Source organism: Lepidochelys olivacea, assembly GCF_965140295.1.
Source record: "Lepidochelys olivacea isolate rLepOli2 genome assembly, chromosome: 2".
NCBI classification, from domain to species: domain Eukaryota; kingdom Metazoa; phylum Chordata; order Testudines; family Cheloniidae; genus Lepidochelys; species Lepidochelys olivacea.
Genome location: NC_140412.1, coordinates 237,490,459 through 237,518,035, shown reverse-complemented (window position 1 = coordinate 237,518,035; position 27,577 = coordinate 237,490,459). Strand labels below are relative to the sequence as shown.

At 42.3% G+C, this 27,577-nt stretch overlaps 1 protein-coding gene across 9 annotated transcripts in view; it reads left to right on the top strand.

Moving 5' to 3' along the window:
- Positions 1–27,577, top strand: part of ABI1 (abl interactor 1) — a 118,852-nt gene that overhangs the window by 21,526 nt on the left and 69,749 nt on the right. For 8 of the 9 annotated variants that reach the window (XM_084618096.1, XM_084618103.1, XM_084618101.1 and 5 more), the window contains exon 2: positions 16,236–16,403. In XM_084618096.1, the coding sequence (XP_084474222.1) occupies positions 16,236–16,403 (168 nt within the window). Of the gene's footprint in view, positions 1–10,359; positions 10,657–16,235; positions 16,404–27,577 lie in introns of those variants that run through there. The other variant, XM_084618099.1, reaches the window with a different exon arrangement.

Below are 27,577 nucleotides of genomic sequence, written 5' to 3'. Positions count from 1 at the left end.
GCCTGCATCCCAAGAAAGGGGGAAAAATTCATAAGCAGGAGTTGTAGACCAGGCTGGATGAGCAAGCATCTCAGAGAGGTGATTAAGAAAAAGCTGCACCAATGCATCCGCACTGCTGTAGCGTGTCTGGTGAAGATGCACTATGCCGATGGGGGAGCGCTCTTTTGCTGGCTTAACACTGGTGTGGACAGTACTTACGTTGATGTAACTTGTGTTGCTCAGGGGGCTGGCTTTTTCACACCCCTTAGCAAGGTAAGTTACATTGACATAAGTGGTAGTGTAGACAAGCCCTCTTAAATTTTTAACTCTGAGTAATTTAACCATTGGAACAATTTACCAAGGCTCATGGGGGATTCTGTCACTGACAAGTTTTAAGTCAAAACTGGATGATTTTCTAAGATATGCTGTAGGAATTGATTTGGGGAAGTTCTATGTTTTATTTTTATACAAAAGGTCAGACTCCAGGGCCAGCAGAGATCATTATGATGATGTAATCACTGAAAGAGGAATAAAGTTTTAATCTCTAGCTAAAAGCATACAAGTATGTCTCAGTTTTGCTGAAAATGCACCTAGCATTCTTTAGGAGGGAACTGGAGAGGCAAATAAATGCCTTCAAGTCCCAATCATAGATGACTCTTTTTTTAAGGCCAGAAGCGACAATTATCACCTAATCTGACCACCTTCGTAACACAGCCAAAACATCACCCAGTAACTTCTGCATCAAACCCATAATTTCTGCTTGAGCTGTAACAACATATCTTTTTAGAAAGAGATCCAGTCTTAATTTAAAGACATAGTTGACGGAGACTCCACCACATCCCTGTGTATTCACATCAGTGCTAGTGGCGGCATTGTGGGCTGGAGCAGAGTGTTGGGGTGCAGGAGGTAATAGTGGCATTGATTCAAAAGCTATCAAGATCAGCACCTGCCTCTCCTACAAACCCCCCTGCTTCCCATGGTCACCCAGCAACCATCCCTTCCTGCATCCTCTCAGGCACCCTCCACACCCTACCTCCTTCTCTTCTCCAAATTGCCATTTTAGCTGGCTGGGCTGTTACCCTCTTGTCTCCTGTGTTGGGCATATGGCGGGGAGGGGCATGTGTGGGACAAGAATCTCCAGAGGGAGGCACAGTTTACGAGATTTGGGAACCTCGGCTCTAAACTACATTTGCTAAATTTTGTGACATAAGAGAGAGGTGGAGGGAGAGAAGAGGGCTACAGCAAATAAAGATTGTAGGGCCTGTTTAGCTTTTGTGTTTGCAACTTAGTGTCCTTCCCCCTTTATGAGAATAAGGCAGGAATGAATAGGAATGTTGATTAGAATTGACATGAGTGGTGAGATTTGAGGTAGGAATTGAAGGGGAAGTGATACATTTAGCACAGTGGAAAAGAGAGGCTGCCCGGGGCATATGGGCAATGTGGTGAGTGCAGAAATCAACAGTCATTGCTCTGAGTTGAGAGAGTACACATGTTTATTGGTAGAATAATCATACTTGCCCAGTTACTATTGTGATATAGAAAAGGAGTACTTGTGGCACCTTAGAGACTAACCAATTTATTTGAGCATGAGCTTTCGTGAGCTACAGCTCACTTCATCGGATGCCGATGAAGTGAGCTGTAGCTCACGAAAGCTCATGCTCAAATAAATTGGTTAGTCTCTGAGCTTTAGTGAGCTACAGCTCACTTCATCGTGAAGTGAGCTGTAGCTCACGAAAGCTCATGCTCAAATAAATTGGTTAGTCTCTTAGGTGCCACAAGTACTCCTTTTCTTTTTGTGAATACAGACTAACATGGCTGTTACTCTGAAACCTGTTGTTGTGATATATTTTTTTTCGCACTTCATTCTGTACTCAGATCCCAGTATCCAAAATATCAAGAATTTTATTGTGCCGGTGTGTGTGAATTGTTTCTTTGACATATTTTCATTTGACTGGGGTTCGCAGGAAGGTACAACTAGAAATTGTGCTACATACTATCTATATAATATAAAAATATTAATATGGGGAGAAATTTATTCCAGAGCCAACATGAGCACTATTTGCTGTACTGGGCAGAAGATGCCATTAACAGAGTAGCTGGCATTGTTTCCTCACTGTCTCAATCTGTCAGTGTCACTTTGTAAGTCACTCTCCCATTGGATGTATCAGGTTGCTGTTGTAATTCAAACAGCCTGGATTACAATGGAACCACTTCTTTAAAAAGGTGACTTACAGTAGAGATCAAAGTATCTATTGAACTCTTTAAAGAAGAGTAAGATGGCTTCCTGAACATAGATATGCCAAATTTTGCTCTCCATTGTAATCCCATTAAGATCTGTGGCAGAACTATTTGTATACATAGATGTAAACACTGTATTTTGAACCAAGAGGTGATGCCGTTTGAGATTTGGTATTGGTGAGTAGTGAGGACCTCCTAGAAGAACTGGTTGTAGAAGACAGCCTTGGTTTGAGTGGTGATGAGCTAATTCAGTTTAAACTAAATGGAAGGGTAAACGAAAACAGGTCTGCAACTAATTTTCTTAATTTCAAAAGGGCTAACTTTAAAAAAAAATTAAGGGAATTAGGGAAGTGGATTGGACTGAGAAACTCAAGGATCTGAATGTGGAGGAAGCATGGAATTAGTTTCTGCAACTTTGACTTAAAGTATCTGAAGCCTTTATCCCAAGCAAGGGGAAAATTTTTTTTTAAGGAAGGGTTGCAGACCAAGCTGGATGAGCAAGCATCTCAAATAGAAGATTAAGAGAAAACAGCCTACAAGGAATGGGAAGATGGGATGGATCAGCAAGGAAAGTACCTTTTTGAAGGTCCGAAAGTGTGTGGATAAAGTGAAAATGGCCAAAAGCCAAACAAGGTTGGACCCTGCAAAGGAATTAAAACTAATAGTAAAAGCCATATAAATAAGAAAACAAGGAAAGAAGTAGCGGGACCGCTAAGCACTGAGGATGGGGTGGCGCTTAAAGATAGTCTAGGCATGGCCCAACACCTAAACCAATACTTTGCCTCAGTTTTTAATGAGGTTAAGGAAAAGCTTTTGGGTAGTGGCAGAGGGATAATGGGAATGAGGACCTGGAGGTTGAAATTACCACATCTGAGGTGAAAGTCAAACTCAAACAGCTCAATGGGATAAATCAGGGGGCCTGGATAATCTCCATCCAAGAATATTAAAGCAACTGGCACATGAAATTGCAAGCCAAATAGTAAGGATTTTTAACAAATCTGTAAACTAAGGCGTTTTACCCTATGACTGGAGAATTGCTAATATAGTTCCTAGTTTTAAGAAAGGGGGGAGGAGGGGTGATCAGGGAAACTACAGGCCTGTTGAGATTAAACTAATTGTACACAAGGCCTTGGAACAAATTTTAAAAATAGTTAAGGATATAGAGCTAAACATAATTATAAAATACAACATGGTTTTACAAAGGGTAGATTGTGCCAGACCAACCTGATCTCCTTCTTTGAGAAGAGAACTGATTTTTTTTTTTTTTTTTTAGACAAAGGAAATGCAGTAGATTAATCTACCTGGATTTCAGTAAGGCATTTGATACTGTTCCACATGGGAAACTATTAATGAAATTGGAGAAGATGGGGATTAATATGAGAAGTGAAAGGTGGATAAGGAACTGGTTAAAGGGGAGACTACAATGAGGCATTCTGAAAGGTGAACTGTCAGGCTGGAGGGAGGTTCTTGAGGAACTCCACCAATGATCAGTGGTGGGGACCAATTTTATTTAACTTTTTTTATTACTGACCCTGTGGGACAAAAAGTGGGAGTGTGCTAACAAAATTTGTGGACAACACAAAGTTGGAAAGTATCTCCAATATAGAGGAGGACCGGAATATCATACAAGAAGAGCTGAATGACCTTGTAAACTGGAGTAATAAAAATGGGATGAAATTTAATAGTGCAAAGATGGGCTAAAACCAAGAATATTTGCTATAAGCTGGGGAAGTATCAGTTGGAAGTGCAGGGGAGGGGAAAGACCTGGGTGTGTTTGATGTCTCAGTCATCCTGTGATCAACCATGTGGTGCAGCCGTGAAAAAGGATAATGTAGTCCTAGGATGCATCAGGCAAAGTATTTCCAGTAGAGAAGGTGAAGTGTTAGTACCATTATACAAAGCGCTGGAGAAACCTCGTCTGGAACACTATGCAATTCTTGTCTTTTATGTTTAAGAAAGATGAATTCAAAGTGGAACAGACATAGAGAGAGGTTACTAGGATGGTCAGGAATGGAAAACTTAACTTATGAGAGGAGACCCAAAGACCTTGGCTTCTTTAGCCTAACCAAAAGAAGGCTGAGGGGAGATATGATTGCTCTCTCTAAATACATCAGAGGGATAAATACCAGGGAGGGAGAGGAGTTAAGCGCTAATGTGGACACAAGAACAAACGGATATAAACTGGCCATCAACAAGTTTAGGCTTGAAATTAGGCAAAGGTTTATAACTACCAGAGGAGTGAAGTTCTGGACCAGCCTTCCAAGGGGAGCAGTGCGGGATAAATAACCCTAACTGGCTTCAAGACTGAGCTTGAGAAGCTTCATGGAGGTGGTGGTGTGAGGAGACTGCTTATAATGGCATGTAGCTGGTCTGCAACTGTTCACACAAGTATCTCCAGCAGCCAGTGATGGGACGCTAGATGGAGAGGGCTCTGAATTACTACAGAGAATTCTTTCCCAGGTATCTGGGTGGTGGATCTTGTCTACATGCCCAGAGTCTAACTGATTTGATTTTATTTGGGGTCATGAAGGAATGTCCCCTCTCCCCCCTCGCCCCAGTCAGACTGGCAGAGACCCTGGGTTTTTTGCCTTCCTCTGAAGCATGGGGCATGGGGCACAGGTCACTTGCAGGTTTAAACTAGTGTAAATGGTGTATTCTCTGTAACTTGAAGTCATTAAACCATGATTTAAGGACTTCAGTAATTCAGCCAGAGGTTAGGGGTCTGTTACAGGAGTGGGTGGATGAGATTCTGTGGCATGTAATGTGCAGGAGGTCAGACTAGATGAACGTAATGGTCCCTTCTGACCTTTAAAGTCTGAGTCTGTTTTGTACCTTGATCATAGCTGGTCCAAGTGAAACAAAGGTGAATACAAAGGAAGGTCTGCTTTGGAGAGTACAAGTATTCCATATATAAAGAAATTAGAACATGGAATTTATTTTGGAAGACTTTTCCCTTCAAAGAAAAAAGACCTCTTTGTTTAAAAACATGTTAGAAGCCTCGGCTTTCTCAGCTAATAAGAGTGCGGATCAGTTCTTCCAACTAAGAGGAGAAAATATAACACAGGTTGGAGAATACAGTCTGATTATAGAAACCTGGTTCAGCACTGATCAGAGGAATACTGATCAAAAGAGGGGTTAATTTCTCACCAGTTATCTAGTGTGTGTATTGGATTTTTTGGGGCATGTGTGAAACTGATCTTTGTAAATTATTGGCTGGTGCAGTCTTCCTTTCATTTCTAAGTTCATTGAATGCACTGTTAACAATCCCTGTCTGGAGCTCAGTTCTATCCTAGACCCTCCAGTCTGGCTTCCATCCCTTGCATTCAACTGCAACAACTTTTGCCAAAGTCTCTAATGACCTCGTCCTAGCCAAATCTCTGAACCTCATCCTCCAACCTCATCCTCCTTGACCTGTAAGATGCCTTTGACAGTCAACCATGCTCTTCTTTAAATCATGTCCTCCCTTGCCTTCTGTGACTGTCGTCTCCTAGTTCTCCTCCTGCCTCTCCAATCACTTCAACATGTCTTCAGCAGATCCTCCTAAGGCCCCTCCAGGGCTCTGTCCTTGGTCCCCCTTTTTTTCTTTCTCTCTGCCTCTTGCTTCTGAGCAATTTAATCTGCATACACAATTTCAACTACTGTCTCTCTGCAAATGATTAAAAAATCTACCTCTATTCTAGACCTGTCTCCTTCTGTCCAAACTAAAATCTCAGCCCCTCTCTGACCTCTGCTTAAGTATGTCTATCAATCAGCTCAAGCTCAATATAGCTAAAACAGAGCTCTTAATTCCTGCCCTCCCTACTACCTTCTTTCCTGATGATTGTGGATAACACCACCATTCTACCTGTTGCTCGGGCCCATAACCTGGGTGTTCTCTTCAACTTGGACCTTTCTCTGGGTCCTCACATCCAGGCTACATCCAAGTCTTGCTGATTTTGTTCTATGTGACATCGCTAAGATATATGGACTTTCCTATCCATCCAGATAGCTAAAACTGTGATCCAGGCTCTTGTCATCTCACATCTTGATTACTGTAATGTTCTTCTCTCTGTACTTGTCACATGCCATCTTGCCCCACTCCTCATTCTTCTAGACTGTTGCTTGGACTGTATAACCCCTCTTTGCATCCCTTCACTGGCTCCCTCTTCTCACAGGTGGTGCTTGCAGGCAGGAGAAGTGCATGGAGGGAGACCCCCACCCGCAGGGATGTGCTGGCCGCTTCCAGGAGCGGTGTAGGGCCAGGGTAGGCAGGACATCTGCCTTAGCGGCAGACACGCTACACCATCAGATTGCGATTGACTGGGAGATCCTCTTGGATTGACTAGTTGATCATGATTGACCAGTTGGTTACCACTATATTAGATCATAAAGTCTATTCCCTTCCCCCTTTTCCCCACTTCCCCTGCAAGGGCAGGATTAGTCCCCTGGAGAGAGGATACTGGATAAAAACAGATACTACACAAGTGTAGTTAACATACTTCTATTAATAGCTTACTTAACAATGTCAATTAATTAGTGTCTGAAGCTTTCAAAATCCCTGTTCTCTTTCTTTCCATCCCAAGGGGTAAGCAAGTGCAGCAAAATGACAACAAGTTGTCCTTGGAGAGAGCACTTTAATAAAATACTTGAACTTTTCTACTATAAATACTCTATTGCGGAACTCCTAAATCACATTGCTGAATTTGTACAAGTTTATGTTCAGTCTTTCTATTTATAAATTTCAAGTCACAATTAAAGATTTGTCTATTGCTTTAGAATGCAAGTGTTTATCCTTTTTAGTATAGAGAAGCTGGTTGGCTGTGCCTACACTAGGATCATCTATCCTCCCTGCCCCCTTCTCCCCCCCAAAACAACAACCCCACACAAACTTACTTCCAACCAATTCTACTATTGACTCAGATGCACTGATGGTAGTAATGGGGGAAGAGTTAGAATAGGCTGCACAAGGCATTCATCGGAATTTCACTGCCATGTGACCTAACCTTGTTTTGAAGGAGGTCTAGCTAAATAGTGGCTATATGACACTGGTGGCCATCTGGACTCTTGTCTACATTATGCTTGATGATGGGACATTTTAGTATAAAACAGTATTTTTATTAAAAAAAAAAAGAGGAAGTAGGATGAATAAGGCTGGGTTCTTAAAGCCATTTTTAGGTACCTAAATGTGTCTCCTGATTGTTCAAAAGCACTGAGCACTTGAGAGCAGCTGTCTGCTTAGGACTGATGATTAGGTCTTGTACTTATGTACCTGAAAGTGGATTTAAGAGTCTTACCTGCATGGCTCGTTTTTAAAAAAAAAAAAAAGCAAAAACCTATTTTGGCCCAGGTCTGTGATGCAGTGTATGTGTAAACTAGCAGAATTTCTCAAATGTGATTCCTATATAAGCACATTAGTAAACACTTTCCAGGAGGAATCTGACACATCGGTTTCTCCTGTCTTCTTGTTCCCACCTTCTCTGTATAATATCAGTACAACTGTAAATAACCCCTATTTCTAAATTAAAATTAGTCCTACCCAGTTCTGTGAATAATTCTTTTGCCCCTTACTCTGCTTTTATTACTTGCATCCTTTTAAGTCTGTATACAATACCTTTTATCTAGGAAGGGGAGGAATACCCTATGCTGTCTGGGAAGCACTTTTTTATTATGGTGTTCAAATCCCTTTGAGCAGCTTCCAGTTAGATAGCTGCTGGAAGTTTCCTTTGGTGCATAGAGACTTGTGACTGCTGACCTGACTTTCTTCCCCCTCTTTCCATTTTTTGTGATTGAGGTGATACTAAAATGACTTACTGGCAGCAACAGCAAAATATGATCACCACAGAGCAACCTGTATGCAAAGTGTTTTAAAGAGCTTCATGAATTATGAATAAAAACAAGCAGATATCCACTGACTGCATACCTAATTCAATAGGTAGAGCCTCAATACTTATTTAGAAGGACCTCTGGATTTATCATTCTTAATGCTCAGTGCAAATTAGACTTTTGGCTCATAGTAGGTAAACATTATCTAGTGTGAGTGGGATAATTAAACCTCTGAGACACATTACTGCAGCTCAGAGACAGAATGCTTAGACCAAGCTGAGCATAAGTTGAGGAGAGCTCAGAAATGCCAAGGCCTGTTGCCAACCATCAGAATCAAAGAATAAATCCTTAAAATTGTAGTCCAGCCTTCCAAGTTCTTAAAAGCCTGATCAGGGATATGAAGCAGGGATTTGATGGAGACTTTCAAGCTCATTATGGAGACATGAGAGTGCTATGTTGTAAGAAGTTCAGTGTTGTTGGGGGCTGCATAATGAGCCAGTGTGTTCATTTCCTGGGTGGGGAAGCTATTTGTTTTCTGTGCCGTGTGGGATTGCCCCTTGTAGATGTCAGGGTTCAGTATTGATGGGTAGGCGCCTCCAGGCCAATTGCCTGAATATACCTCTTTCCCATTGAACTGACATTGCAAGTGTATCCCATTCCAGTAGAAATGGGAATGTAAACTACAAGTGAGCCCCCCCCACTTTTGAATTTTTAGTGAGTCTTTCAAAATATCTTAGTTAACACCGGCTACCATATTAACAGGTTCTAGCACCAGCAGTGTTCCCTTCTCTTCCTCCCCTTCTTCCTCTTGCTTACCTTCTCTTTAGTCCTTGTATTATTGCTTCTATTTGTATGTGGGACCAGGATCTGTGACCCCGAGAAGGCAGGTGAGGCTATCAAAATGTCAAAGTCCAGTTTTGACCTAACTATTGAAGCTAGGTTGGGACTTTCTTTTTGGTCCTGTCAGGCCACCAATTTATGCCATACTAAATTGGCTTTTCTGAAGGAGGCCTTTGCTGTCAAAACTTAGATCCAAATCTTGGCTCTCTTGAATTCGTTGGCAAAATCTCTTGTGACTTCAGTGGGACCAGAATTTTGGCCCATAATCTAGAGTGAACAGATGAGTCAGAGGGGGGAGGGTCCGGGGGGAAGACTCTGAAGCGCTGATCTGATCATCTCGCTTATTAGGAAGTATAAATTACATTCTGAAACTTTCCGAAAAGGGTAAGTAATAGAGGGAAGTGAATAAAAGTGAGTGAAATTACATAAAATCTGGTATATTGACCATTCTTTGTTCCTATTAGACTAGAGGTTGCAGCTAAGTAGTACTATGCAAAGTAGTACTATGTGATGAAGACGGATGACTTAAGTCAGTTTACATGTGATTTAGTCTAATTGGCTTTTAACTGGTTGATGCAAAGCAAGTAGCTTTATAAAGCTGTCCACAAAGCTAAAAAAATACCCTTGCATTTTCTTTCAGCAAATACAAATTTGGTACATTGTGTGAACGACAGCAAAACCATATAAAAGTGCATATAAATCTACAGCATTCCTGTAAATAAGAGTGTAAAGAGGGTCTGGGCTCTTTACTCAGTGCCCAGTAACTTGTCACTTGTTTAGCATTTTAGTCATGTCTCTGTATAACTTAGTGATTGGTCAACTGATGTAACATTGCCATAAGCAGTTGTCTTGTTTTTTTCTCCTTCTTTGAGGTTGCATACATTCCAGTGTGTACTCTTCCGTATTTTTCATCTTTATCTGTTGAAGGATGGGGAGGCAAAATCCCCACTGTCTTTAAACTATCTAATATGAGCCAACTATTTCTTTCTTTCCAATGCTGCCACACTTATTGCATCCTGCTGAGTTGCTGACTTCAGCAAAATTAAATCAAGTGTTCTTGGGGGAGTGCTTCCTCTTGCTGCAAGTAGTGCCTCTATTTAGTCATTCCTTATTTATGGTAGCGAGTTGATGTGGCAGCAGCCAGAAGCCTCTAAGCTTTGTTCATAAGGAAACTGGCAGCATATTGAATGGAATGAAATGGGGAGAAGTGAGAGACTGGGTCTTGAGCGAAGATAGTGAAGGCATGTGTGACATTACACCCCATATTCTTCATGGAAATATGGTTCTGTTGTGGATGAGACATAACTGAGATGTACTTTATGCAAAATGGGTCTTGTAAGATATCATTGGAAAGATTATAATTTACTGAATGTATTTATCCAATTTTTATGCTTGTATCATTTTCGTATCTGAAGCTGGGATTATTGACCATGTCTCTGTATTTCGAATATGCTACGTTGGATGAGGCCAAACAATGTTAGTGGCTTATTGAAGAAATGCACACAAGCGTAAGGATTACCCCAGGAACTGTGCGCAATAGAAACCTCTCGGAGATAGCTCTATACAATGGGAACTGTTTGACCCAGGTCACAGGATAAAAGCTTTCCAGCAAGCGGGGGGAAGATATAAAAGAGAGAGACTGACATGAGATGGCTTGACTCTCCCCACAACACACCTGAAAACACCTGAGGAACAAAGACTGAACTGAGAGAATTGATCTTTAGCCTGTATATGAAAACCTGGGAAAGCCAAGGCAACTTGTGCCTTAAGAATCTGCCAGCCTGTTTATCACTTGGGGTGAGAATTTGCTAATTTGTATCCTACCTATCTAGTGTGTCAAGCTTAGTTTGCGTGTTTTGTTTCATTTGCTTAGTTACCTGCTTTGTTCTGTTTGCTATCCCTTGAACCACTTAAAATCTGCCTTTTGTAGTCGTTAAAATGCATTTTGTTTAAGCCCGGTTTATGTAACTTCTACAGGGGGGACGGGAGTCATGCAAATATCTCTTCACATTAAGGAAGAGGGTGGATTTTTATGAGCTTGCACTGTACAGAAAAATCTGTACAACACAAGACAGTATTATTCTGGGTTTATCTCCCAAAAGGGGTGTGCACGTGAGTACTGGGGGAGTCCTCTCACAGAGAGCTGACTTCAGCTGGGGGGTGTGCACATGTGCGCTGCAAGAAGCCGAGAGCCTAGTTCAGCAAAGCAGGGAGAGGGAACCCAGGCTGGTTGAGCAGGAGAGGCTCATGAAATCCCAGTACATCAAGTGGCATCCCAGAAGAGGGGTCCAACCAGTCACAGCATGCACTAGTGTTTTTGCAGTAAAAGTGAATGAATGCATTTCTGAGATGCTGTAGAGCTGGCGTCTCAAACATGCAGTTCTTTCGTGTGGCCCGCCAAGCTCCCTGCATGCGTGCTCCCCGCTCCCCCCCCCCAGCCCAGCTTGCCCCTCTGCCTATCTGTAGGCCAGGGGTGGGCAAACTACAGCCTGCAGGCCAAATCCAGCCGCAGGATCGCCCCCCCCCCCCATGGAGCTGACCAAAGTCCCTGTGGCCGCGGGGGGGGGGGGGGGCACAGCAGAGGGCTCTGTGCATTGTTCTTGCTTCCAGGCACTGCCCCTGGCAGCTCCCATTGGCTGGGAATGGGTAACTATGGCCAGTGGGAGCTTTGGGGGAGGTACCTGGAAGCGAGAGCAACGTGGAGCCCTCTGCACCTGCAGGGACCTGGTTCTGGCCACTTCCTGAAGCAGAGTGGGGCTAGGGCAGGCAGTCAAGGAGCCTGCCCTGGCCCCGGTGCACGCCGCTGCCACCCCAGAGCCACTCTAGGTAAGCGGTGCTGGGCTGGAGCCTGCACACTGAACCCCTCCTGTACCCCGCAGCCCAACTCCCTGCCCTGAGCTCTCTGCCATACCCTGCACCCCCTGGGGGCAGAGAGGGAGCAGAGTTGGGGTGGTGACTTCGGGGAAGGGGTGGGAGGGGGCAGGGCAGGGCCTCATGGAAGGGGTGGAGTGGGGTTGGGGCTGGGGACAGTGAGGGGGTGTGTCAGTGCATTGGCCCGAGGGCCACATCACTAATCTTCATGTGGCCCTTGTGATCATTTGAGTTTGAGACCTCTTTTTTAGAGAGTCACCTAGCAGGATTGGGAGAAAGGTTGGACATGTAAAGGATACATGCCTAAAATTGTCTCAGGATTGTGAGCTGGAGTAGCTTGGAAGATGGTGGGAATCCAATGAAATGGAGAAAGTTAGGAAAGGAGATGGTTAGAATACTGCAGACACGTTCCTATGGAAAAATGTCTGCATATAGATGGTAATCCACAGAAAAATAGTTGGTTCTCTCAGCTCTGTGTGCATAAGGGAGAGTGAATAATGGACAGATCCTTTATTATGTGTCCCTGAAGTGGGTGGCTGAGTTGGAGCACATTCGGTGACTCCCCATCTCCTACTGTGGCAGTGATTTGGGTGGAGTTCATTGTGAAATCATAATGTGGTAACATCACTACAAATCTGAAAGTGATTCAGGGAACTTCGCAGTCTTGCCAGAAACCATCCCATGAAGTAGTAGGGAATCTAAGCTGCACACTGGCTTAAATATATTTTTTTCACAACCTCTTGAAGCTTCATACTTAATTTCTGCAGAAGCAAAGAGCCAAGTTGTCATTCCACTTTAGTCAGACAGCAGTTAAGGTTACAGCAGATGTACAGGTCAAAGCTGGTTTTAAAAATGGGATTCTCTTTTGGGGAAACTTTTTTACTGAATGTTAGTGTGTTTTTGGTTTTTTGGGTGTGGGTAGTGTGTGTTTGGGGGGGGGGGGGTCCTGAAATTAGACAATTCAATGAAAAGGTTCAACTTTTCAGATTTTTTTTTCCCCAATCGTCTCTAGTACAACTGGAGAAGCATTGGTCTGTTTTGAAGTTTAACATAGACCACAAAGAAATGACTCCCTTCTTCCCACATGTTTTCTGGATATTTAGTAATATTACATTCATAATGTGTTAAAAATCATTCTTGATGACTTGCAGTGAACCCCTACTGAAGCTATAAATATCTTAGTGTTTGCCAAATCTGCCTGAACTGGTTCAAGGGGTTGAAAATCATCTGAGCAATTGTTTCTATCTAATGGTTTGCAGGAGGCCATTGGCTCAAATCTTGATTCTATTGAAATCCGTGGGATTTTTCCTATTGAACTTAATGGAACCAGGATTTGTCTCTTATTTCAAAAGCTATTCTTTTGAAAAACACATGAGTATTGCACTCTTTTTTTTAAAAGGGAAGTGGGACACTTTTACATTGAAAACAGCACTGCCTGGTATAGGAGCATCTGCTCAAGGAGAGGATGGATAGAGTAATGGTTCTAGAAGACCAGAGCTCTGTTACTACTCTGATTTCCGTGTGTGAACTTGGGCAAGTTGGCCTGTGCATCCATGTCACCCCCTGTAAAATTGGGATAATACTTCCCACCATATAGGGGAGTTACAAGGCATTAATATAGGTGGAAATCCTCTGAAAAATGCTGTAAGTACCAAGTACTGTCAGTGTTGGTGCCATGACAAAACTACAAAAAAGCGGTCGTTTAACTCAATTATAATGTTTTGGAACAGAAAACACATCTGACCCTCCTTGCCCCTACTCCAAAAACTCTAGCAGGCATATCTGTTTTGAATCTGTATTAAGAGACTTATACCACTAGCTCCCAGTTGTGTAATGCACAAGCCTAAATGTCATGTTAGCTTTAACCCAAACAACAACAGAAAGAACAGAGAAATTTCCCCTGTGTTTTATGAGTGAAGCTTTTGAGAATTGTACTAACCAAATTCTGCTGGGGTAACTGACCCTTGGTGCTACATATTTTCCTCAGACTGTTTTTGTATAATCATGATGTTGAACGAATTTTTTGTTCAAATGACTAAAATGTCTATCTGTTGAATAACTGAAAATGAAGAGCAGACATTTTGTCAAATGACTCCAATTGCTTGCTGAATTTGCCAGAGAAATAAAAGGTTTTCACTTCCTTCCCATTTGACAGCACTGAATCTCTCATCTAGTTACTACAAATGTTGTCTTTGTATCATGTTCTTATTGCCTGACTCTCCAGTCCATGGTCACACACAACTCCTCAATAAGTGTCTTGTGTAGGTAAGGACTATTGGATGAGGCCATACTTGGTACCATTGAGGTGCAAGTTGTGCTGACTACATGAAACCTGTCCTGTGAAGTGTATCATTGTGGCTGCCGCTCCACCGTTTGCAGAAGTGTTGGGAACCTGGTAGCTTTTTAACTACTGTGTTTAACTCTGCTGATAGCATGTATAGATAGCACAGTGGTTTAAAATAATGGTAGCCTGTCTATATTGCCAATCTTGCCATCACCAGTGGAGTTGAACCAGTGGTAGCAACTCTGGTTCAAGCATAGAAGACATTCAGTATCCCTGATGGTTGACCAATAGCATTATTTTTAGTTAAGACTTTTGGTGGTATTTTGAAAATTTCTTGGATCCCCTGGCTTCTGCCAAAATGTGCTATGGTAGTGGTGATCTACTCTCTACCATTAACCATTTTGATTAGATTAGACTTCATTCTTTTTGCTGCGTGTTGCAGAGAGTCCTCTACTTCAGAGTCTTTTTTCTTTAATTCCCCCCGCCCCTTTCATGGAGGTTAGCATGCCCCCAGTCACTGCTAATGCTTTCTATTAAACCATTGCTAGAAATTAACTTTTAATGTAAAAAAGGGTTGACTTCTCTGACCCTGACACCATCCTTAAATAGTGTCATTGCTCCTGAATATTAAACAAAAATGTAGAGGCAAAAGAGTTAATGATGCAAGGTTTTAAGAATGATACTTAAGCAAGCTGAAGTCAGGAAATGCAGGGCTGAGGTGGAGTGCAAACTGAACTCACATTCCCTGATTTTTGCTATGCTTAATTTAAACTTTCTATTGCAAGGAATGTTGTCTTTTTTTCTCTCCTTTATTTTCAACTTCTTTAAAGAATAACAAACAAGAGCCGGGGAGGGGGGACAGGGAGAGAAGAAATCCAGAATTGAAAGGAAGGGTTTAGAATAGAAACCTTTCCCCAAAAGCAAGTGTAGCTGTTGTGATTAGGTGCTCTATAAATCACTAAAATTATAAAGAAACTTGCATTCACAGTAGGTCATCCTTCTGATGAGACTTCATTCCTTCCCTGCACATTTCACTTTGTTAGCAGAAAATAATTCCTCCTTTGGGAGGGACTGGGTAGGTATGAATTGCTGCTCTGAAGGGAGATTAGGGGGCTAATCTGTTTAGTTTTGAACGTCACACCCTACTGAGGTGTGGTGTAGGGAAAATTCACACCTCTGCTTCTCATATTGCTTGTATCTAAACACACTTGAAAAGGCAAATGTCACCAAGTGCAACATTGTGCTTGTGTTGTCTGTCTTCTGTCTCCTTCTCTCCCCTGGGAAGTGAGGGTTAAACTGGGTGGTGGAGGAGGGGCATGTTACCACAGGTGTTGGGGTTGGGGTGTGGGAGGAGGTTAGTGGTGCAGGCTCTGGTTGGCACTTACCTCAAGCAGCTCCCGGAAGCAGTGGCATGTCCTCTCCCTGCACGCTCCGAATCCCGCAAGCCCCGAATCCCGCTCCGCAGCTGGAGTGCTAGAGCGGGGCAAGCGCCAACCCTGCTCCCTGGCAGGAACTCAAGGACTGGATTATGTCTGATATGCTGGCTGTGGCCGTGCTTTGCCCACCCATGTTTTAGCCCCTCCACAGATGTATGACTCTTGCCTTAGTTTGGGACTGCTTCCCCAGCTGAAGAAAGGTTTATCAAATCCTCATTGGAACAGGAATAATTTCACAAAGGCTCTTGGATGCAGGACCCGTATGAATGCATGTCCTCCTGACTCTCTCTGCGCTCTCCCTCCTCCCCCACTGTGGGATAAGCAGCCAACACAGCTGTAGAGTTGGCTTGATAGTAAAAAAAACTTGTGCACTGGGGGACACCCAACTGTGGGAAAATGCTTTTTCCTTTTTTTAATTGGCTTGGGTACTGTGAAGAGAGAAGCTGGATTTCACTTGTCAGGGGAATTGGAAGCTTCTCTCTGGAAGTGAAGGATAGGCGGGTTACAAAAGCCCTGCTCCAGAGAATTGATACTAGTCGTGTTTCAACTTAGAGAATCACTTCTTAGCATAGACTATCTTTACTTAAACAAAACCGTCATATGTTTTTAGCGTCTGGGTGTGTTTGTTTTTTTTCCCCTGTTCATGTGAGTTCTTGCTTGATGTAGATTTGATTGTGCAGTCAGAGCAGTTACTCAATCAGGCCTTTTGGGTGAATGGTATTCTAAAAGTAATGGTTTGTCCTCCTTTCTTCTGGCCTTACAAAAATATCTTGTTTGTTTTTCAGGCTCCCGATAAAAGGAAAGCATTAGAAGAGACCAAAGCATACACAACCCAGTCTCTTGCCAGTGTTGCTTATCAGATCAATGCACTGGCCAACAATGTACTCCAACTGCTGGACATTCAAGCATCCCAGCTGCGGAGAATGGAGTCCTCCATCAACCATATCTCCCAGGTAACTTTTTACATAGTTTTTTTTTGTAGGATTTCAATTCCCTAAGTTTGCGGATCTCGTCATCTAAAAACTTTACTGGGGTTTTAACCCACTTCCACTTTGGGTCTTCATCTTGGCAAAAGTAAAAATGTTATCTGTGAATCCTGTAACTTTTCCTCTAGTAATGAAAGATTCTGTTTGTTCTGCCTCTTATAAATAATGGTTCTAAAGGTTGAGAGTTGGGTAATTATAGTGCCTTTTATTTTAATAATCCTTAACGTCATTAGTTTTTCTGTGGAGTTAAGTTTAAAAAGCAACCTTTCAACTCTAGTTTACGAAATCTGCTAAAATAGTAAAATACATAATTAAAATAAGCTAGTTTTCTTTCTCTATTTGAACTCTGAAGAGAAGTTCGCTCACTGAAGCTTCTAATCTTTGGATTTTAAATGGAAAATAGGTGAGTCTCCTATTCTAGAGCAAAACGGAAAGAAAACTCTAAAATATTTATTAGTAGCAAGCCAATATTGTCTAATGTTCCTGTTGCTGTGACACTATTAGCCTCTACTGGAAGAAGTTTCTAATTCATATCCCAGCATTAACTTATTCATGTAATCAAATACGGTTAACTCAAATATGGAATTTGGGTTGTGTCTTCGCCGTGACTTTGGGACTCTCCATGAATTACATAATACATTTTTTTGGTGATTTTTTCCAAGACGAACCCATCCCCTTTTAATGTTTTGTAACATTGAAACAGACAAAATGAAGCACCCACCCACCCCTAATGCATTATTTAAGTTACGGACTGTCTCTTGCCTAGCTGCTTCCCTCTGTCTCTTCCCACATCTTTTCTTCACTCTCCCTGCCACTTTTGTATGTCTTGCTGAGGATCCAACATAGTGATGTTGCTAGTTGGTGGGAGCAGTTTGCAGTTGCCACTGTTGGAATGGCTACTGGACAAATGTGGTCACAAGGAGGAAAAACAGAAGAGCACTTCTAAATGTGGAGTATTTCCGCAAGTGAGGAGCGTTTGAAAGGTGTGGCTAAGAAAGTGCCAGAACAGCAGGGGAGTATTCTGAGCTCCTAGTTTTGGGCTACTTCAGCAGCAGGATTAGTGAATCTGCTGTTGAGTCAGCTGAAAATCATGTGAATAATTGACACAATATTAGAAATATTCTCAAACCCCCCCCCCATCTTGAGCCTGTGAGAGGTGATGGGATGTGTTGTGCATCGAAAGAGTAAGTGGGGGGCTTGATAGGTGAGGCCATATGGATGGTAGGAAAAAGCACTATGCTGGTATCGTCAAGACAAAAGTGTTAGTTTTTTGGGGTTACAGAGTGCAGGAGGGAGGATGGAGAGAGTCTAGTTAAACACTTCCAGTCCTTCAAAAAGGTCTGGTTCTTGGGAGTTAGTTGTTTACCCAGCCCTAATTATGTATTCACTAGGTAGCTTACCTAATAACAGACTATGGAATGACAGCAAGGTCTTGTTCAAGTCAGACCTTTCCCATATACTAAATAAAAAACTTAGTTTTTGGAAAAACAGATTTTGAAGGGGTCTCTTTTAAACTACTCAATACTTCTGTGTTTGTGGGGATTTTGAAACCCTTAGTTGGCCAAGCATCCCATATTAGTTGTATATCTTTCCTGACCACGCACTTGCGATCAGAACTTTTCTGTGACTTCTACTTCCTCTTCTCTCCCTTCCCTCCCCCCTCCAATCAACTTCTGGTTGAACTGAGCTTACAAAATGCTGTGGAGATTGATTTTAAAATCTTCCTGCTGAGAAGGAGCTGCACTGTACACTGCCGGAGGTGATGGGTCTTTATGGAATATGTAAATACACCTTGCAAATAAAAAGCCTTTCATAAAGTTGTTCTAAAACATTTGCTTAGTTCTTAATATGTATTTTGTATGGTTTTTTAATATTGCCAGATTTAAAAAGTCTCTAATTGTCATCTAACTACTAGAAGTAAAATTGCTGTAGATACGTTTCTAGTTATATAAAGGATTTGGAAAGACATTTCTGGACCCTCAAATCTCACTTGCCTCCAAAAAGAGGAACTGAATGTGCTAACCTTCTATCTCAACATTTTCTCTTTCACTGCCATATACAGAATACCACGCTTTCATAACTTTTGGACACTCTCATGTCATCTAGAACAAATTACTGGTGTGTAAGAAAAGCAGTTCCCAGTCAGTATTGGGAAATTTTGTGTTTAAACTGAAATTGTTGATATCTCCTTGGTCCATTGATGAGACTAATAGTGTAAAAGCTAAAATATTTGATACTAGCACAAAAGGTGTAACCCTCTGTACTATTTTGCGTTTTGAATTGAAGGCACTATTCCGAATGTATTGAGTCACCTGATACATGAACTGTTTGCTAAAGACTGTGAACAATCAGTGCTTTGTGGAGCTTTGCAAGAGTCTTTAGCAAGATCTCTTGTAGTTTCCTTGGCTGTTGGGTCTTTCCTGAAACTAATCCCAATTATAAAGGAATCTTTTCAGACTCATGTTACAAAATTAAAACTAGATACCAGTGATGCAAGTTCAAATGTGTGTGTATATGTGTGGCTGTTTTTTTAAAGGTTTTGTTCAAATTCAGTTCTTCAGTTATGTATTTAAAAAATAAAACACCACCCTGTGCAGTCCCTTACTGCCAATTTCAGAAACGGGTCTTTAGAATTTGTCTTCACTTGCCCCACTTGTATCACTTTTGAATATTTCCATTAAAGCAGATCAGATGTATGTATTTAAATTGGATAGTTTTCTTAAGTTGGTTCGAAAGACGAGGACCAGAGCCAGGCTAGTGGGCATAAGGACGTGCATTGTGCAAGCTTCTGCACTCAGCTTTGCAAACGTACCTCAGTCATTCTCAGCAACACTTCTACTAGTCATGCGCTTCTCTGGAGCATTGCTAATCTGTAGCTCCATTTGTGAAAAGGTATGGCTCTCTAGTTATTCTGTCCTGTGGGCAGATCTCCCCCTCATTCCCACACAACACACAGTGACCATGTTCTTTTCCAGTCCCGTGCATGTTTCTGAAGTTCTATAGATCAGTTTGGATATTGGGCTAGAACATTATCAGTGTCACCTGCCTCCTTCTAGACTTTCTGGGTTAAATGGCCTGCTGTGTAATCTTGACTTTAAAAAATGGTTAAAATATTAGCATCTGTATTAAAGTTACAGGTTTAAAATAAGCCTTAATAAAATATTACAGTGAGCTGTCTTCCCTGTAAGGAAGATCCATAAGAGTAAAGTGCACAGTTTAATATAACAGCATTTCTGAAGAGCTGAGTTGTGCTCATGGAGAACTTGATCACTTATTATGAAGCTTCAGTTTAAATTTAAAGGCAAACCAAAAAGAGGCTTTATGCAAACAGATGAAAGCCCTATTTGAGTGAGACTTGACAGATTGGGCTTCTCAGAGGCTTTTCAGTGAGCTGCTTCACTGTTGCTTGTTGTTGCACTTGACTATGGAGATATGTTTATGGAGTTTTGTTTTAACCCTTGACACCTGCTTTGAGCTTTGCCACATTATTCCAGCCCTTTCCATGCATGCCAAAGTAGTAAATACAAAGCTTGCCGTAGCATCTTTGGAGATGCTTGCAAAGCCCTTCCAATGCAAGGGAGTCTGTCTGCCATGATCACAGTACTAAGCACAGGGCTGGCTTGAGGATTTTGGGGAGGAATAGTGAGATGACACTTTTGGGACACACCCAAACTTTTACATTTGTGTGTCTCTCTTTAGGTCCCCATCCCACAGACTTCCAGCTGTAGAGGCAGCGTCCTGCTGCTATATTTATCTCAACCTTAGTGATTGGTTTACTTGGTTTTATGTTTTAAAGGCTAATATAAATCAGTCTTCTCAAAGGAGAGCTAAAATTTACTTATTTTTTAAAAAAGTAGAGACTCTTATGTACTTCGTTTTTCCCCAAAAATAACTGAGTCCCTTGGCTATGGGCTTTGGAGACCAAAGGGCTGCTCTCAGTAAAGGAAACTCTTTATTAGCGAAAACACTACGTGTTTTTGCAAAAAGTTGGGTCTCTGCACTGTCCTGAATGGGGCTTATTTTGTGGGGAGTATTAATATTTAGGTGCACGCACGCACATACACACACTGTTCTCTGATTGTCCTGGTTTCTCTCTTAGAAACAGAGGCTAGCATAAGAAATTCACTTAAGATGGAGAACTTTCAACCATTGCATTTCCACAGTCTGATTCTGGCTCTCTTGCTAAGAAGAGTTGGGCTGACAGGGACATCCTTGTTTACGTTTTTTAGTTTTGACACAGTAGCTTATCAGAGCTCACATGTATGCAAGGACAGCTGCAGTACTGGGCGTAGCAACTAGTTTCTTTCCCCCTGAATATAAACAGTTTTTAAATAGCTCATTATTTAAATCAGTGCCTACTGAAGTGTAGAGGAAGAAATAGTCCCTTTCAAGAGATAACATATAAGACCAAAAAATAAAATTAAATTAAAATTCAATGCGCAAATTCTTCCCCTTGACTCAAAAGCTGACTTCAAATGTGTAGAGATCTGACAAAATGGAAACTTCTGACAATAAATGTAATTCCCTGGGCTATGTAAGAAATAACTAATAGTTCTTCTGATGGCATGAAAAATGTTGAAAACTTTTAGAACTAGAAATTGAAGGCCCAGATTTAGTTTAAAAGAATAGTGCCTGTTAATCTCTATTTCATCATTTTGTGTACTTGGCTTTTTACTCATATGGTGTTCAGACTCCTTCTGTTTTGTAATGTTGGCCAATTAAAGCCAGTAGCACTAATGGAACACACAGATGCTATCTTTTTCTCCTCAGACTCTCAGCTGTTGGCTTGAACTGTCCTGCGAATGACATAAATGCTTAGAGGTTGATTTTACATTTTAATGTATGATCAGCCAGGATTAGCATGGACTTCAGGTTACAGCTAATTTCCCAAGAGGTTCCAGGACTTTATAAGCCTACCCAAATGTCCAAAACCACTCCAAGCAGTAGCAGATTATTAAGCACTGATCCACTGATTTGTGGATCTAAGTCTTGGCTGTTGGGACATAAAGCCCAGCTGAACTTAGATTCTTAGACTCTGCTGGGAGTGTGCCAGAGAAGAGTGGAACAGTCCCACAAGAGATAGGAATTTAGATGAGGTTGAGGGCTGGTTTTAGCTGTACTTTTGACTCCTGTATATTTGAGTTAATATGATGTGTTTTATGTATTGGGTATGATCCATGGTATAGAATTAAATTCAAACACCCAAAGCAACAAATGGTAGGAGGGCAGAGCATGTGACAGACCACCTGCTGCTGTAGCTGTGCTTACCATGAATAGCAATGCAGTGACTGATATCAGTAGTTCTGAGGGCATGTCTACACTTACCTCGGGAGTGATCAATCCAGCGGGGGTTGATTTATCGCGTCTAGTGAAGACGCGATAAATCGAGCGCTCTCCTGTTGACTCCGGTACTCCACTGGAGCAAGAAACGCAGGTGGAGTCGACCTCCTGCAATGAAGACAGCGCAGTAAGTAGATCTAAGTACGTCGACTTTAGCTATGTTTGTTCACGTAGCTGAAGTTGCGTAATTTAGATTGATTTCCTCCCCACCCCCTCGCCTACTGTAGACCAGGCCTTAAGACTCTTATCTCTGGAAAGATGAAAGAACCACCTCCTCAGGCTCCAGCAGTGGTGGGCAGACTGATAAGCCACAGCTCCTCAAGCCACCCTCTGAGGTTTTTGCCCCAGGACCTGACATTAGACCAGAGTTATTTCCTGAAGGGGAAAGGATCTCACTTTACTCAAAATCTGTGTGTACCACTTTTTCTGATTTTTACACGGAGCAAGGAAGGACTTTGTTTCCTCCCCATCCCTGAGTTAGTATATGTATGCTAGTTTGATTTCAGTCATACCATCAGCCTTTAGGTACACAAGCTTTCTCTATCCATTTATTTAACTAAAAGTAAAGCAAGGCGTTCTCCATTCTGGACAGCTTCATGATGTTAGAGGATATTGGTGTGTGAGAATTATAAGGGAAAAATTGAATCTTCTCTCTTTTCCCACCAAATGAGTAATGGTGGGATTGCATGCCAAGTCAAGAGATTCACAGTAGCTTCACTCTTGTCTCAGAGGCACTGATTTCTATATCTGCAAGGATTATGATCGGACAACGTATGAACACAGAAGCTAGTGCATCACAGGGCCTTGCCACATTTCTCTACTGCAGACATGACTACCTCTATGGTTCCCTCTTGAATGCCTCTAACTCACGTCAACACATTCTGTTCTATATAGGGTCTCCTACCCCACATGTCCAGTAAGAGTTTTATCACCAAGAACAGCACCTCTTTGGTTGATGTTCTCTTGGGCTAGTTGGACCGGTGGGGGGGGGAGGGGGTGGACAATGGACACACAAACTTCATCTGTAGCTCCTGCACTGTTTGGGGAAAATCCAGTTTTTCTTAAAATCCCTCCTCTGGCACAGTAGTCACCATGCACATCTCTGAAACAGCATCCACTGACTGTACGAATCCAGATTGGTGCCCAACTGGTAGATAAATGTTTGGGTAGCTTCCACAGCACAATTGCTGCTGGCCTGTAAGGTGAAAGAGTATTTGTATTATGGCAGAGATTTCTATTTATTGTCACATTGTTCGTTCCTTCTCCAACCCACCTCTCTAATTAGGGCATATTACGGATTTGGTAACTGTTCCTGCTAATGAAGTAATCTTGATGTTGTCACATACTGAGATGCCATCCAGAACAGTGAGGGGTTGTCACTGCCTGCCTTGTAATCCTGGGTGCTTAATTTACTCTGCTGCTGTAGTGCCCTTGTCTGGATGCTCCCAAACAGCATACAAGCCTGCACTGTGTTAAACAACTCTGACTCAGCAACTGTGAATCCAGCAGCCTGGCAAGATGAACTGAACACCCTCAGTTCTGAATTTTCCTCAAACTATGTGCTCTGCAATATGCAGCCCTCCTCTGGACCACTGGGAGAGAGTAAAAAAAAAAAAAAAAAAAATTTTTTTAAAGATACAGTACCCAGCAGCTTTCCACATTAACTGGAGTTAACATTTACTTTAAATCAAACACAGCAATGGTTGGTTTAGATGAAAGAAAAACAAGTTTCCTGGGATTTTAAGTGTGTTCAGGTATAAAGAATGAACTTAGAAATGGTTACAAGCAAATAAAAGTGACAAGTGCTTTCTAGAGAGTAAGACTACCTTAAACCAAGACTGTAGTTTTATTAAGATTCTGATCATTCTGCTTTACAGCAAGATGGCTGCCCAGCCCTTCTGCTCAGGATTTCCCATAAAGTCCAAAGTGTTCTGTTCCTGTGTCATCTTAGGTGAAGGATAACATGAGGTTCTTTGCTGCTCTTTTTACTCCTGAGGGCGTTCTGCACCAAAAAACTAAAAATTGTGCGCACTATATTTTAAAACTCTGCAAATTTTATTTATCAAATAAATGTGGAGACTCCAGCACGGCATTGGGAAGCACAAGCCATTGGCCACACAGAGGTGGGCAATCACTTGCAGCTCTCTCCCGCCCTGGGACACAGACTCAGCGGTGAGGCTGCATCCAACTCTGACGCAACGCAAGGACTGGGCCTGCCCCAAAAACACCTTAGGTCCCTGCCTATCCATGCCAGGTGCACCAGGTATGGGCTGGCAGGCTCAGCAAGGCAGGATCCAAGAGTGGAGGGGCTTAGTTTGGGGGATCCAGGTGTGGGTTCAGAGGGTTCTGTTTGGGTGCAGGTGTTTCAGTGTGGGGATCTGGATGCACAGAAGCTTGTTGGGGGATGTTCCTGGGTGCAGAGCTTCCTGCAGCTGTGGGAGAAATCTGGGGGTGGGTCTGACCCAGCCCCAAATCCTGTGTAGGGGAAGAGGAAGTCCTGTCCTCTTCAGCTGGGACTAGCAGCTGAGCCTGGTGCTGGGTAGGCGCCACCAACCAGGTCTTCCTCAGTCCCTGCCCCACAGTGATTTACCTCTCTGCTGGCTGCCCTGGGCACCTGAAACATACTGCTGGAGAGGGTTGCAATAACCACTCTTCTGGCTTCCCTGTGAAAGTCATTTTTCTGTGGGGGACATAAATTCTACACATGCGTAATGGTGCAGAATTCCCCCAGAAGTATATTTTATAGTCTAATGAATGTTTGACAGATTCTTTGGAAAGTTCTTCCCAGCCCTCCCCCCGTGAAGTTCATTCAAGCTATGAGGAAAGGAGGCATGGAGCCTCCTGGTGAAGGAAGTTCCATGCTAGCTTCTTCCACTGCTGGTGTTCAGGAACCAGATCAATTTGCATTTTAGCAAACTCTTCCCTTTGCCATGATGTGAGTGGTTGTCTCCTCCCCTTTTATGTAAATGGCATTCCCATTGTCTCTTAACGTACCTTGGAAATACCTTCCACGTGGCAGAACCACATTCCTTTGCTTACAGCAGGGTAACTTCACTCCTGCCTGGCAGACGCACTTGAATAACATAATTTTCAATATGTCTGTATTTCTGAATTTGTCCTCCATGTAGTAATAGTAACGAGCCGTATATTAACTTTGTTCTCTTATTTGACACCTTTTTAAAGGGAGGTTATGGCATTAGTGAGCTGGGGTACACCAAACTGGTCAGACCTACTGAAACTTACCAGTAGATACCAGTGAGTCCCTTGTTCCTTGCCATGCCATGATATAGCAGAAGATTACATGGTGAAAACTGTACGTTACACCTGTTTCTCCACTGAAGAGCTATAAGCTTTTGACATATTTCATATTAAATGCAAAAGGTTGATGGAATCTTTGGTTTTCTAAAATCAAAACCAGAAGCCCACTACCATGAGAATTGCCCTGAAAGGGTGTTAGCTGGTAGGTTTTGTGCAGCAAAGGAATTTAAAGATTCCATAAACACTTTTAATCTTTAATGAAAATCTCTCATCTTTATGAGGCATTCAGTTTTTGTGGTTTCCTAAACATGCTTTTAAGTCAAAATATTACTCTTCAGTTGGTTATTCATTCTTCTCATACATCTGATTTGGCTGTCGCTCAAAATTAATTTCCCTTCTACTTCAAGTCTTTAAACAAGTGCTTTTCAAATTTGAACATTATAAACACCAGTAGTTTTATATTGGCATGGTGTTTTTAATAAACTTTATAAATGGTTGTGATATGGAGGAAGGAAATGCTAGGTACCAAGTGAGTGAAATGAGAACATACCCAGTGCGCTACTGGACTTTTTAACAAATATCCACAGTATACCATGTAGTTAATCAGAGGAGCAGTATATCTTTCTTGTGCTAACTACAATAGTCTTATGTTTATGCCGATCATTTGGGGAGAGAGAAACCATTTTGTGAAGCAGTTAACACTTATGCATTACTATATCATCCAAAATGACCACTCTTTGTGATCCGTTACTCAAACAAGTCAATGTATGCTATCAGATATTTGTGGTCTGAGATGTTAGTAGTAAGGAAGTATATGCAGGGATTTCTGTTTGCACAATTAAAAAGAGAATTCTTTAGTCCACCCTACAGGATGAGAAATACTCTTCTGGGAATTTTGACTACACTAAAGAAAAACTATCCGTTACTATTGAAGTAATCTATGACAGGCCTCATGATTCCTCACCCTCAGTCTCTGGAAAAATCATGGAGCAGGGCCTCAAGGAAACCATTTTAAAGCACTTGGAGAAGAAGATGACTAGAAACAGTCAACATGGATTCACCAAGAGCAAGTCATGCCTACCAACCTGATTGTCTTCTGTGATGAGATAACTGGCTCTGTGGATATGGGGAAAGCAGCAGACGTGATGTATCTTGACTTTAGCAAAGCTTTTGATATGGTCTCCCACATTTTTGCCAGCAAGTATTTTTTAAAAAAATATGAATTGGGTGAATGGACTGTATGGTAGATTGTCAGGCTCAACAGGTAATGATCAGCAGCTCGATATCTAGTTGGCAGCCAGTATCAAACGGAGTGTCCCGGGGTCGGTCCTGGGGCTGTTTTTGTTCAACGTCTTTATTAATGATCTGGATGATGGGAAGGATTGCACTCTCAACAAGTTAGCAGATGACACTAAGCTGAGGGGAGAGGTAGATACACTGGAGTGACCTAGACAAATTGGAGGACTGGGCCAAAAGAAATCTGAGGTTCAACAAGGACAAGTGCAGAGTCCTGCACTTAGGATGGAAGAATCCCCTGCACTGCTACAGGCTGGGGACTGACTGGCTAAGTAGCAGTTCTGCAGAAAAGGATCTGGAGATTACAGTGGACGAGAAGCTGGATATGAGTCAGCAGTGTGCCCTTGTTGCCAAGGCGGCTAATGGCGCATTGGGCTGCATTAGTAGGAGCATTGCCAGCAGATCGAGGGAAGTGATTATTTCCCCCTCTCCTGCACTGATGAGGCCACACCTGGAGTATTGCATCCAATTTGGTCCCCCCACTACAGAAGGGATGTGGACAAATTTGGAGAGAGCCCAGTGGAGGGCAATGAAAATGATGAGTGGGCTGGGGCACATGACTATGAGAAGAGGCTGAGGGAACTGGACTTGTTTAGTCTGCAGAAGAGAGGAGTGACGGGATTTGCTAGCACCTTTCAACTACCTGAATAGGGGGTTCCAAAGAGGATGGAGCTCGGCTGTTCTCTGGTGGCAGATGACAGGAGAAGGAGCAATAGTCTCAAGTTGTAGTGGGGAAGGTCTAGGTTGGACATTAGGAAATGTTATTTCACTAGGAGGGTGGTGAAGCACTGGAATGGGTTACCTAGGGAGGTGGTGGCATCTCCATCCTTAGAAGTTTTTAAAGCCTGGCTTGACAAAGCCTCGCTGGGATGATTTAGTTGGTGTTGGCCCTTCTTTGAGCAGGGGGTTGGACTAGATGACCTCTTGAGGTCTCTTCCAACCCTCATCTTCTATGATTCTGTGAAAAGAAATCTTAGTGTTTTACAAGGTTGCCTATATTTCATACCATAGTTATACTACTGTTGAATTTTTTTCTTACATTTTATAAAATCAAACTGTCCTTGTACAATAATTCATTATATATGAACTCTTGTGATATAAGTTTATATCTGATGCTGGCCGCATTTCACACAAAATTCTGGTGAATTCACTATTAACGAAATCCAGAAATATGAAGAAGCTTAAGGTAAATAAGGCAGAACTGGGCCAACTGATCTTTTGTCACTGCCCATGATGTTGAGCAGGGG